At 40.9% G+C, this 12,372-nt stretch overlaps 1 protein-coding gene across 1 annotated transcript in view; it reads left to right on the top strand.

Moving 5' to 3' along the window:
- Positions 1 to 12,372, top strand: part of PTPRD (protein tyrosine phosphatase receptor type D) — a 413,356-nt gene that overhangs the window by 275,289 nt on the left and 125,695 nt on the right. The window contains 2 exon segments of the mRNA XM_040417151.1: positions 693 to 853; positions 9,401 to 9,513. Of these exon segments, the coding sequence (XP_040273085.1) occupies positions 693 to 853; positions 9,401 to 9,513 (274 nt within the window).

Genomic DNA, 12,372 nt, shown 5'->3' with positions numbered 1-12,372 from the left:
AGTTTGAAATGAATCCTGTGTCCGGGTCTGAGAAATGCTTGTACCTGGACACAGGATTACAAACCCGGACTCTCCGGGTCATTCCCGTACGGGTGGCAACCCTAGCTCAGCAGCAAGGAGAAGGTGTGCTCGGCTGAGCATTTCTAACTCACTGTCCTAGTGATTGGTGGGGGTTTCAGAGCTGAGACTCCCTCCTATCAACACTTTTGACATGTCCCTATGACGTATCAAAAATTTTAAAACAAAAGTATAGTTACTCTTTAATAGAACTAAGTAAAAATAGTCTTATTACTGACAGCAACAAATATGTCATCTGTCTTGCCATGACTCTTTTCTTAGAACGCTGATTTGTGCTGTTTCTTTGTTATTCCTCCTGGAAATGTATAAATAAATTAATATCTGGGTTAGATTTCTCCTTGTCAAAGGGGTGTGTCCCTACACAGTCTGGCCCCGGCAGTTCTGATTGGTCAGTGTTTTGCAAGTATTTACTAAAACAGACATGTCAGGAAAGCTGTCACGTCCTCTTTAATATATTTTGAAGATTATTTTTATTTTATTTTATTTTTAAAAATACAAAGTAATGGAATTCTGGATGGGATTTCCCATTATTTGTTGAGCAGCACTAAAGATGACGCTTGATCTAAAATATAAGCTTTAAGTACGTTTCTAAGCACATCTCTCTTTATTTACAGACAATGTATGCTACAAGCCCTTATTCGGATCCAGTAGTATCAATGGAGCTTGATCCCCAACCAATGACAGATGAAGAAGAGGGCTTGATTTGGGTTGTTGGACCAGTTCTAGCTGTAGTGTTCATCATCTGTATTGTGATAGCAATCCTTCTGTATAAAAGGTAACATAATACTGTTAAAATTAATGAAAAAGAGATAAAATACAATTATACTTATACTGGTTACCTATGAAAAATATGATATTTAATGGAAAATGCGTCACAAGAAAATGCAATGCAGTCTGCAGGAAGCATGATATAGAGCAGGAGGAGCTGAGCAGATTGATGTATAGCTTGTGGCTAAAAAATCCTTGAAATTTGTAAATTATTAAATCTTTGCTCTTTCCAAGCTCAGTAGTCATGTGGGGTGCTCCTGTCAGTAACTGACAATCTTCTCTATATAAGTGTGTATATATAGGTAGCTGTCAATCACTGATAAGACCGCCCACATGGCTAGTGAGCTTAGAAAGTGCAGAGATTTAAATGAATGAATTACAAGCTTTATTGAATATTTTTCTATAAAACTATGTTGTCTGCATATTGCACTGCATTTTCATGGAGTCATGTTCGCTTTAAAGTTAAAGAACATGCAAATTGAAGTACATTTGTGAGAGAAATGTATTAGAATTCTTGTTAATTTGCTGAGATAACGTACATTGGTGTCAGTGATAACTCAAAATAGTTTTTCTGATGCGTCCCTAATTCTGCATCCACCTTCACTCGTAGCTAGAAGAGGACACGTCTTGTATCTTCAGCTCACTGCATGAATACATCCTTCAAAATATCAATTACCCCCACCACCACCACATATTGGTAAAGGGGGACACAGATCCTGGGAAGCAGTAGAAAAAATATGGGGTTCTAACCCTCTAAAGATTATGCATAACTTTAGCAAAGGCCTAAAGAGTTTGTCCAGGTTCAGAGCTGAACCCGGATATATCCCCTTCTTCACCCAGGCAGCCCCTCTGAGATGAGCATTGGAGCATTTCATGCTCTGATGCTCTCCCTTGCCCTTTTTTTGTTTACTTTTTTACACTGCTAGGCGGAGGCTTCCACCAAGCAGTGTTGCCGGTGATGTCACTGGCACTAAGGGGCAGGCTTTAGCGCTGCCCTAGCCGTTTTAGAAACTAGGGCAGCGCTAAAGCCCACCCATTACTGCCAGTGACGTCACCGGCAACACTGCTAGGCGGAAACCTCCGCCTCGCAGAGACCTGGTACATTGCCAGATCTGCAGAAAAAGCCCTTGCCCTGCGTGATTCAGTGGGGCTGCCTAGTTGAAGAAGGGGTTATGTCCGGGTTCAGCTCTGAACCCGGAAAACCCCTTTAACCTAAAGGTGTATTCCCATTTGAACATTTATTGTGGCATATCGACAGGGTATGCCATAGAAGTCCGATAGGAGTCGGTGCCACCTCTGGAGATATGGTCGTGCATATGCGACTTTCTACATTTACGTCTAGCACCCACTTTTCCTTTCACAGGGGTGCGAGACAGGGTTCCATTCTCGAGGTAGGTGTGGATCCCAGAGGTGGAACACAAACTGCCAATCACAGGTTACAGTACCATGAAAGGTAGGATGAGTGCTCCAGCCATGAATACAGCAGAATCAGAACTATGAATCCACTGTATTCATTGTTTAATGCCTCCTATTAGCCAAATGGTACAATATTTTTTGTGTTCTTTGAGCTAATAGGAAAGCCAACCTGCTCCCACACTGTGCAGCCCTTATACTGGGCAGCATTGTCTCATGACAGAGCCACTTTAAGTTTTTGTATTTTATTTACTATAGTTATTTTACTTGTTTTAATTGATACAACTTTAACACTTTCCTCACAGTTCTACACAGATAATTAAATAACTCAGTCCTTTTCTTGATTGAGCATCATCATGGTTGGATTGCACTAGGCACATCTGCTTTGTGAACTGTGGCAGTCTGTTCCGATCACTGTATTTGGCATGTATTCCCACTTTCGGACAGACAAAAAATACTACAGGGTGGGCCATTTATATGGATACACCTTAATAAAATGGGACTGGTTGGTGATATTAACTTCCTGTTTGTGGCACATTAGTATATGTGAGGGTGGAAACTTTTCAAGATGGGTGGTGACCATGGTGGCCATTTTGAAGTCGGCCATTTTGAATCCAACTTTTGTTTTTTCAATAGGAAGAGGGTCATGTGACACATCAAACTTATTAGGAATTTCACAAGAAAAACAATGGTGTGCTTGGATTTAACGTAACTTTATTCTTTCATGAGTTATTTACAAGTTTCTGACCACTTATAAAATGTGTTCAATGTGCTGCCCATTGTGTTGGATTGTCAATGCAACCCTCTTCTCCCACTCTTCACACACTGATAGCAACACCGCAGGAGAAATGCCCACCCTGTACATGCAGCATTTTTTGTCCTGCCAAAAGCTAGCACATAAGCTGGAAAGCACCCAGATGCCATATTAGTAATTGGGGATCTGATGGTGCACAGTGGTATCCGGCTATCCGGCAGTCTGTTTCTCCACCACAATAGACTGCCGGAGTTCACAAAGCAGATGTGAATGTGGCCTAACAGATGTTTAAATGGTCATCACATGAAAAACACCACATAGGTGATAAATATATGATTGCTGAGGCTCCCAGTGCTGGGACCCCCATGATCACTAGAAATGGGATTCCGAGCCTACTGTTCCTCCTAGTTGTGCTTAGCTATCTCCATCAGCCCCATACACATTGAATAGGGCAGCATGGTGCATGCGTGACCACCACTTCATTCAAACTCCACCTCTCTGCGATTGTGCAGTGGGGAGGAACAGGGGGTTCAGAATGCCAGTTCTAGGGATTATCAGGGGTCCCAGAAGTGGGACCAATCAAAATCAAATGTGGATAAGTGATAAATGTTGTTTATAGAATAATGATCTTCTAAACTAATGTCAATTCAGTTGAGCTTTGATGTTGTCATAAATCGGCATAGAAGATGGTTCAGGAGAGAAAGAGACTGATGTCTGATCTGTCAGACAGCCATTATGATGGATTTCACTGTGAACATTATTCAGCAGTTTTCTACAATTTGTACTATGAAAGATAGAAGCTGCAGAGGTCAAACAAAGCTACATTTTAATAAAAATTTTATTGCAGAAAAAATGTATGTCAAAATACAAAATTGCTTTATAGATATCCATAGCCAATACATTGCATATAATGCACGTTGAGACATTGTTCTTGTCAGCATAAGTGTATTCGGAATATTACAATACTTAAAGGGGTTATCCAGGATTTTTTTTTAATCCCCCCTACCCAGCAGGACCCGTGAAGAAATCTGTACCTACCTGCTCCACTCTGCTCTGTGGCTCCTGGGCTGTTTTCACTTGGCTTCCAATTTCGGCCTGTCAACTTTCATATTGATAGTCACGTGCGCCTCTGCAGTCAATAACTGACCTCAGCAGTGACTTTCTCCATTCGGCACACCACTGTTGGAACATGTGCCACTTTGGGATACGTCATTACTGAGGCCAGTCACTGTCTTCAGTAGCGCACATGACCCATCTGTGCGGTACTTTACAGGCATGGACCAGAAGTCCGGTGAAGACCGCCTGGGATCCAAGAATCCCTAATGGAGCAGGAAAGCATAGTTGACTTTACAGATTCCGCTGGATGGGGGGCAGGGGTTTACACAGATCTTATAGGACTCCTTTGCAAAACTTAGTATACCATGAGTATGTGTGCTTCAAGCACTCCCAAGCTATGCAGGACACAAAGTTTGATGCCCCACATTTCTGACAAATTTACGTTTTTTTGTTTGTTGTTTTTTAATCAACTGCAATAAAATGTTAATTAAACACAAACTGTAATAGAAAAGTCATCATTGACCCTACTTTATTGACTTTTATGTCAGACAAAATGGACCAGGTGCTTTAAAAACAGCAGGAACACCATATTTCTCAATGTATTCAATGTATTCATGCCAGACAACTGGCATGAATATAGTGGTAAATTTCCTGCTTCCATTCTATTACAAAGCTGTCTGCCTGAAGCCACCACTAGGGGAAGCTTAGTGAATAGGAATTTATATAGTTATTATGGAAGCATGTAATAATCTCTTTGCATAATTATACAGTGTTTTCATGTTGGGAAGAGAAGTAGCAGTTCATTGCCAGGCCTTATCCCCTCGGGCCCCTTTGCAGTCACCTGGCTTGCCTGATGGGGGAAATTTTTAAAGATAAAAAAAAAAAGAAATCTTGGGTAACACCTTTAATATTTTATGTGGTAACAGTCTTTGTCATTCATAATAACCATTCTAATGTGTTTACAATATTTCTTTTGTTGCTGCGTTAAAACGGAGTAGTAAGCCAGACAGGTGAGAATTGATACAGTACCGAATACATTTCTTAAAATTGGCATTAAAGTCTAATGATGATTTCTGTGTAGGAAATGTGGATTGTTCTTTACCATGACTTTGACTTACATCCAAACCTTACGAATAAAGTACATCTCCAACGTCTTGCCATGCACGTTTGAATTTTGGGTCATGGCTCATCGTATTTGTAAATCTGAACTAGTGGCCACGTGCAGTGGCACTCCCCAAAAGAAAAGTGTGCGGCATGCACATAGGCTATGAGAATGTAATGTCTCACCTTTAAACCATCTAAGACACAGTGGAAGAGAATTCTATACTTCTTAGACACTTCATATTTCTCAAGAGTGAAAAACCATTGTCCCCGATAAACTATAAGTTATGGTAAATTTGGAACAGGCACTCTTAAAATGTGCCAGATTTATCAGTGTAGCTCGGGTTGTATAAGACATCTGGTGCATGTTTAGCCTGTCTCCATCCATGCTTACACCATATATTGTTTGGCCTCGCTTGTGCCATTTTTCTTTTTCTAAACAGAATTTTGGTGCAGTTTTGTGCATTTCTTCACATTTTTGGCCACCCCAATTTTCTGTCAAACCACACCCCACCCTTAAGCCCCTCTCCTTTTTAAAATTTGAGAAAACCTAGTTGCGCCAAATTGAAGCACTTTTTTTTAGACAAATTGAAGGCTCAGCTGCATTAGTAAATCTAGCCTTTTTAGCATACTGGCTAAAATTGTTGTCAATTCACTCCTTTATTTTTATGCTACAAATTTTACAGTCCATGGCATAACTATAAGTTGTAGTCAAACCTTGTCTCAGCCCATGAATACAGTGTCATGCATGGACATGGAGGTAATGATGTTTCTCACCAGAGAGGATGCATGTAGGTGGTTAGATAAATGGGTCCAGGACTCCAGTAGGGGCGTAGCTATAGGGAAAGCAGTGGAAGTCGCTGTTTTTGGGCCCCACCCAGGAGGAGAAATAAAAGATTTTATTGTCAAGCTCCCTCAACAGTATTATACAATGACATAATATACAGTGACAGTATATACAGTGACATGACATACAGTATATATATATGTAGAAAACAGACGGGGTTGCTGCGGAGCTTTGTCTGAGAGCGCGATCTTGACTAGCCACAGAAGTGGGAGTTGCACGGGAGGAGGGGGTTGGGAAGAAGTAGCTGCTGTTGTTCAAAAATTTGCTGTGGGTCCCAGTCATTTTTAGTTACGCCTCTACAACTCTCGGTATAGATTTGGAAACCAGGAGCGTGTCTTTTGAACACTGCACTTTTCAGATTCCTAGGTACTGTACTCTACAAGCTTAGAGATATCAGCTGGTTTATAATGGTAATAACACCACGTTGTTAAAACTTAGTTACTTTGTAAAGTGAGAAACATATTGTCTGTAGCTGAAAAAACTGAAGAAGGAGCCTTTGTTATGTTGATTCACTCTGCATCTGTGCCACTGGATAATTATTAGGCATTCTTATTTTATTCCAAAACCAGACTTAATAATTTTGCTTTGTTATTCGAAGTGAAGACCTCGCCAGCGAGTCTCTGAATTGATTAATTTTCTCTTCTCAAGCTCACTTGTGCGGCTTGTCTTGTCTGGGCTTACTTTCTGTAATTAGTATTCAGTTTGCTGATACCACCACCTACAAATAATTAAATGTTTCCAATACCTCTACATAGGTAATAAACTCCTCGTCTTTGTTATGCTAAAAGTGAGCAGAAAACGCTCACTGAAAATGGCACCGGCACGAGATTTTATTAAGATAGGAAACTGATGAGTTCTTTTGTGACACATTAAGCAACTCAGCCATGGATCTAGCTCATTGTAACTCGCCTCATCCGAAAGGTTACGGAGTTGAAGCATGCCGAGGCAAAGGATCATTTGCAGGGGGATTCAGCCAGTGCTGTCCAGAAAACAATTAGCCATATGTTTACAGAAAGCAGTCGTGTTGGCTCCTCTACACAATGTAGAAGCCGCAGCAAATTGACAACACGTAAATGAGCTAATATGCACTTGTAGGGCTCCATCTGTCTCTGTGTCGATGGGCTCTTAACAAAAATTGACACTTTTGCCATTGGCACAGAGATCATATAGAATTGCTGGGAAATATCATGATGTGCTCTCCACATCTAGAGGCATTATAAGCATTTATCAGGAAAGGTAAGATGGTATGTCCAGTGCAATTCAAATTAAGACAGCCTTCACCTTAGATAAGGTATTACCCTCCTGTTACTGTAACGGACCTCCACATTTTTATCACTTATCTTAGGTATTATTTAAATTTTCATAATTTTTTTTGAGATGATCAGTGTTTAACGATGATTAGATTACCACCGTAATTCTCAAATTTATCATATATAACTATACCAGAAGATAGTGTCATAGCTAAAGAATGGTTATTATGTTTTTGTTTTTTGTTTTGTTTTTTTATGGTGGCTGTTTTTGCTAGTGACATCAGTCCACAAAATGTTGTGCCACTTTACTTTGGGCCAGTCAATGTGTTCCTTGGCAAATTTTAACCTATTTAGGGCATATCTTTTTTCACCAACAGGAAGTTCTTGCTGGTAACTGATCTTCACTTAAAGGGATTGTCTCACAGCAAATGGCATTTATCATGTACATAAATTTAATACAAGCAACTTACTAATTTTTTGTGATTGTCCATATTGCTTCCTTTGCTTGCTGGATTAATTTTCCATCACATTATACACTGCTCTTTTCCATGGTTACGACCACCCTGCCATCCATCAGCGGTGGCCGTGCTTGCACACTATAGGAAAAAGTGTCAGCCTATGCACACTTCCATAATCCCGGCCACCAGAGAGGAGAGCGCTTTTTCCTATAGTGTACAAGCATGGCCACTGCTGCTGGATTGCAGGGTGGTCATAACCATGGAAACGAACAGTGTATGTGATGGAAAAATGAATCAAGCCAGCAAAGGAGGCAATATAGATAATCATAATACATTAGTAAGTGTCTGGTATTAACTTTCTCTACATGATAAATGCCATTGGCTGAAAAGAGACAATCCCTTTTAATCGTCCTTTGATTGTAGCAGTACTCACTGTTAACTTCAGATGATTTTGGAGGTGATTATTGGCTAAGCCCTTGCCATTTTGGATATTCTCAGATCCATTTGAACTTCCACTTCCTTCCTTGTCTTTCAAGTTTTGGTTGCCACTTCAAGGCATTTGAGATAATTCTAGCTGAACAGCTTATAATTTGCTGCACTTCTCTATATGTTTTGCATCTCCAGTCAACTTCAAAGTATGTTCTTCTTGAGAACAATGTCTGAAATGACCCATTTTCCCCAGTATTTCAGAAGGAAATGCACTATAATTAACATGTGCTACATTTGCCAGACTCCTACATTTTACCACAATTAACACCTGTTCTACACAATGAATGACTTCACCAACTTAACTCCTCACTGCTATTATTTTGAGCACACCCCTTTCTATTAATGATTCAATTACGGCATACATGTCCTAATTGTTGGGTCTGTTTTTTTTTTTTCTGTTACTCTACTACACTTACAAGTAAATTATTTGCTATGAAGAAATATCACTGCTACCAAAAACAGTAATTTATCAAGTTATTGATGTTGGACTGCTGTTTTTAACATTAATGTTAGAGATGAGTGAATTTCAGGTTATGAAATTTGTTCACGCTTCGTTTACTGGTAAAAGGTGAATTGCATATGGATTCTGTTACCATGGACCATAACGCAATTCTATGACGGAATGCATAAAGGAATGCCTTTAGAGGCATTCCGGTATTCATTCCGTCATAATAGAAGTCTATGGGCTGCAAAACGGATTTGTCCCATTTCTGTTATGCAGGAGAGGACTCCCCTGCATAACGGAAATGGAAAAGATCCGTTTTACAGACCGTAGACTTCTATTATGACGGAATGCCTCTAAAGGCATTTCGTTATGCATTCCGTCATAGAATTGCGTTATGGTCCGTGGTAACAAAATCCATAACGCAGTTCACCTTTTACCAGTAAACGAAGCGTGAACGAATTTCAAAATATGAAATTCTCTGATCTCTAATTACTGTACATGGCCAATTTTTACTGTACATCTATGAATTGCTCAAAATGGGAATGACTGTAATATTCTATAATATTCACCATTGAGAAGCAAGTTCTGTAATATTATTACTGTCTCTAAGTAAAGCATTGTTATTTTGAACATGGTCCTATACTGTTTACCCTTGACTGACTGTATAGTATATATGCATGTAAACAGCTGTAATTCAGTCTACATAAATTACATTGTTATCTTTTCAATTTTCATGTACAGGAAGAGGACTGAATCTGATTCCAGAAAGAGTAGCTTACCCAACAATAAAGAGATCCCTTCACATCATCCCACTGATCCTGTAGAACTCAGACGTCTTAATTTTCAAACCCCAGGTGAGAAGTGTCATTGTCTCCATTGTAAACTTGCAGGTCTCCACAGGAGTCTTCACCTCTAATAAGGTCTAGGGCAGTGATAGGCAAACTGCGGCTCTCCAGCTGTTGCAGAACTACAACTCCCAGCATGCAAAGACTACCTACAGCTTTCAGCAGGGCCGATCCTACACGGGGTGCAGTGGGTGCCCCGCACCCCAGCGCTGTCACCCGAAAGGCGCCGAGCGAGCCGCTGGGACTTTTTTTTTTTTGACTTTTTTTTTTTTTAAGCCGAGCCGCCGATTCGCCGAGGAATCTGACGACCAGTGTTCCCTCTAAGCTGCGCGGGTGGGCGGCCGCGCAGCAATTATTGTGGCCCCGCCCCGCTCACAATTTTATAATGCCCGCTCACTCAGCTGTGCCGGCCCCCAGCTGATTCCCCCGCTGTTTTGCAGGCTGACGCCGCCCGCCGCACGGTCAGTTCATTTACAATACCTGGCTGTGGGCTGCCGGTGGGCGGTGGCTAGTATTCAAATAGGGGGGCGGAGTTTTGGACCCGCCGGAGGCAGAGAGGGAGTGCGTGCTGTGCGGCGCAGGCTGAGGTCACGTCACATCATGTTACATCTGAGTACCCTGCGCGCCTGGCCGCCTGCTAGCTGGTGAGGTGAGGGCATATAAAAAAAGAAGTATGTACCCCCCCCCTGTCCCACAGTGCTACGAATCCTCTGCTGTCCCCTGTATTACCCTGATACCCATCAGTTATATAATATATCTGAGGGGTATCAGGGTAAATTATACAGGGGGTAATATAACTAGGGGTATCAGGGTACATGAGGGGTAATATAACTGAGGAGGAGGGCTAGGCTACTATCAGACATTATACAGGGGTAATATAACTTATCTTACCCCTCACCCCTGTATTATGTCCCTGATAGCCCTCCTCACTTATATTACCCCTGTATAATGTACCCTGATAGATACCCCTTAGTTATATTACCCCTGTATAATGTACCCTGATACCCCTCAGTTATATAATATAACTGAGGGGTATCAGGTTAAAATATACAGGGCGGGGTAATATAACTAAGGGGTATCAGGGGACATTATTATACAGGGGTAATATAACTTATATTACCCCTGTATAGTGTACACTGATACCCCTTAGTTATATTACCCCCTGTATAATTTACCTGATACCCCTCAGTTATATTACCCCTGTATAATGTCCCCCATAACAGTGTGTGTTATCCACAGGTCCCCATAACAATGTGTCATCCACAGATCTCCCATAACAATGTGTCATCCACAGATCCCCCAAATTATTTTAAAAACCTGCTGTTTCTCTAGATGACCTTATGTTTATGGTAGTGGTAATAGAGTCTCAGGGGTCTATAAAAGCAGCTACACTATTTTTACAGACCTTTGAGACTCTATTAACACTACTATTAACTATTAACATAAGGTCATCTAGACTAGAAAAAGCAGGTTTTTAAAATTCTTATTTTTCCCATTTAGGTGTTAGAGCAATCTAATGAAAGTTATGTTTTAACACCTAAAGAGAAAGAAAAAATAAATAAAAACCTACGGTTTCTCTAGATGACCTTATGTTGATTGTAGTGTTAATAGAGTTTCAATGCTTTGTAAAAATAGTGTAGCTGCTTTTATAGACCCTTGAGACTCTATTACCACTACTATCAGCATAAGGTCATCTAGAGAAACAGCAGCTTTTTTAAATTATTTTTTCCTTTAGGTATTAGAGCAATCAAATGAAAGTTATGTTTTAACATAAGGGTCAGAAACTGGGTTTTGACTAAGTTATTGTCAAAGCAAATTGGTGGGGCTGAAGTTGGGGGCTGAAGTTGTTGCCATAGAAACATTGTAAAGGGGAGGAGTTAGTAAGATAACCACGCCCATGTGGGGGCGCCAGAAATATTTCTGCACCCAGGCGCCTGTGACCCTAGGATCGGCCCTGGCTTTCAGCCTACAGCAGGGCATGGTGGGAGTTGTAGTTTTGCAACAGCTGGAGAGCCGCAGTTTGCCTATCACTGGTCTAGGGTATGTTCTTGTAAATCAACTACCAGTTTTGAGTTTACCTATAAAATGTAAATTTGTTCTCCATGTCTTAATCTTAAACGAATGATATGCATGAAGAGACATACTGTACAGCACTGGAAACTATTTCTTCAGAATAAGGCTACATGCACTCGAACGTTGTTTGTTTCCTGTGTCCGTTCCGTTTTTTTTTGCGGATAGGATGCAGACCCATTCATTTCAATGGGTCCGCAAAAAATGCGGACAGCGTGTGCTGTCCGCATCAGTATGTCCGTTCCGTAGCCCCGCAAAAAAAATATAACATGTCCTATTCTTGTCCATTTTAGGCATTGTTACAATGGATCCGCAAAAAAAAAGGATGGTATAATTTGGCACACAAGTACATCAGGTGTCCGGGAAGGTTTTAGACCAGGTCTCAGTTCTCTAGGACGTACCGTTCCTGAGATATTCCCAAAAAATGCATTAGCCAATAGAATCTTGGTCACATGACCCTTATCAGCCTATAGAAGCTCGCAGGCCGTTAGCCTCCACAGTTTTACTCCAGGTTTCCATAAGAACCCAGCCATTTATCTTCACTGCTGTAGGAGAGCTTTAAGGAAATCTGTCACCAGGATAATCGCTATTAAAGTAAAGCCATGGCCTAATAGCACTTAGTACCTTATTTCAAGATGTGCCTTTGTTCCAGCAATAGATGTTTTTATCCTCTGAAAATCCAGTTTATTTGGTATGCAAATGAGCCACTAAGGTTCCCAGAGGGGCGTCACTCTTGCAGGAAGGAGCCCAGCCACCCCCCGTGCTTCAATGTGTCCTCCCTCATAAGATTTAATTCCC

Source organism: Bufo bufo, chromosome 2, assembly GCF_905171765.1.
Source record: "Bufo bufo chromosome 2, aBufBuf1.1, whole genome shotgun sequence".
Taxonomy (NCBI): Eukaryota; Metazoa; Chordata; class Amphibia; order Anura; family Bufonidae; genus Bufo; species Bufo bufo.
Note: the sequence above shows the minus strand (reverse complement) of the source record. Positions and strands in the feature narration are given on the sequence as shown.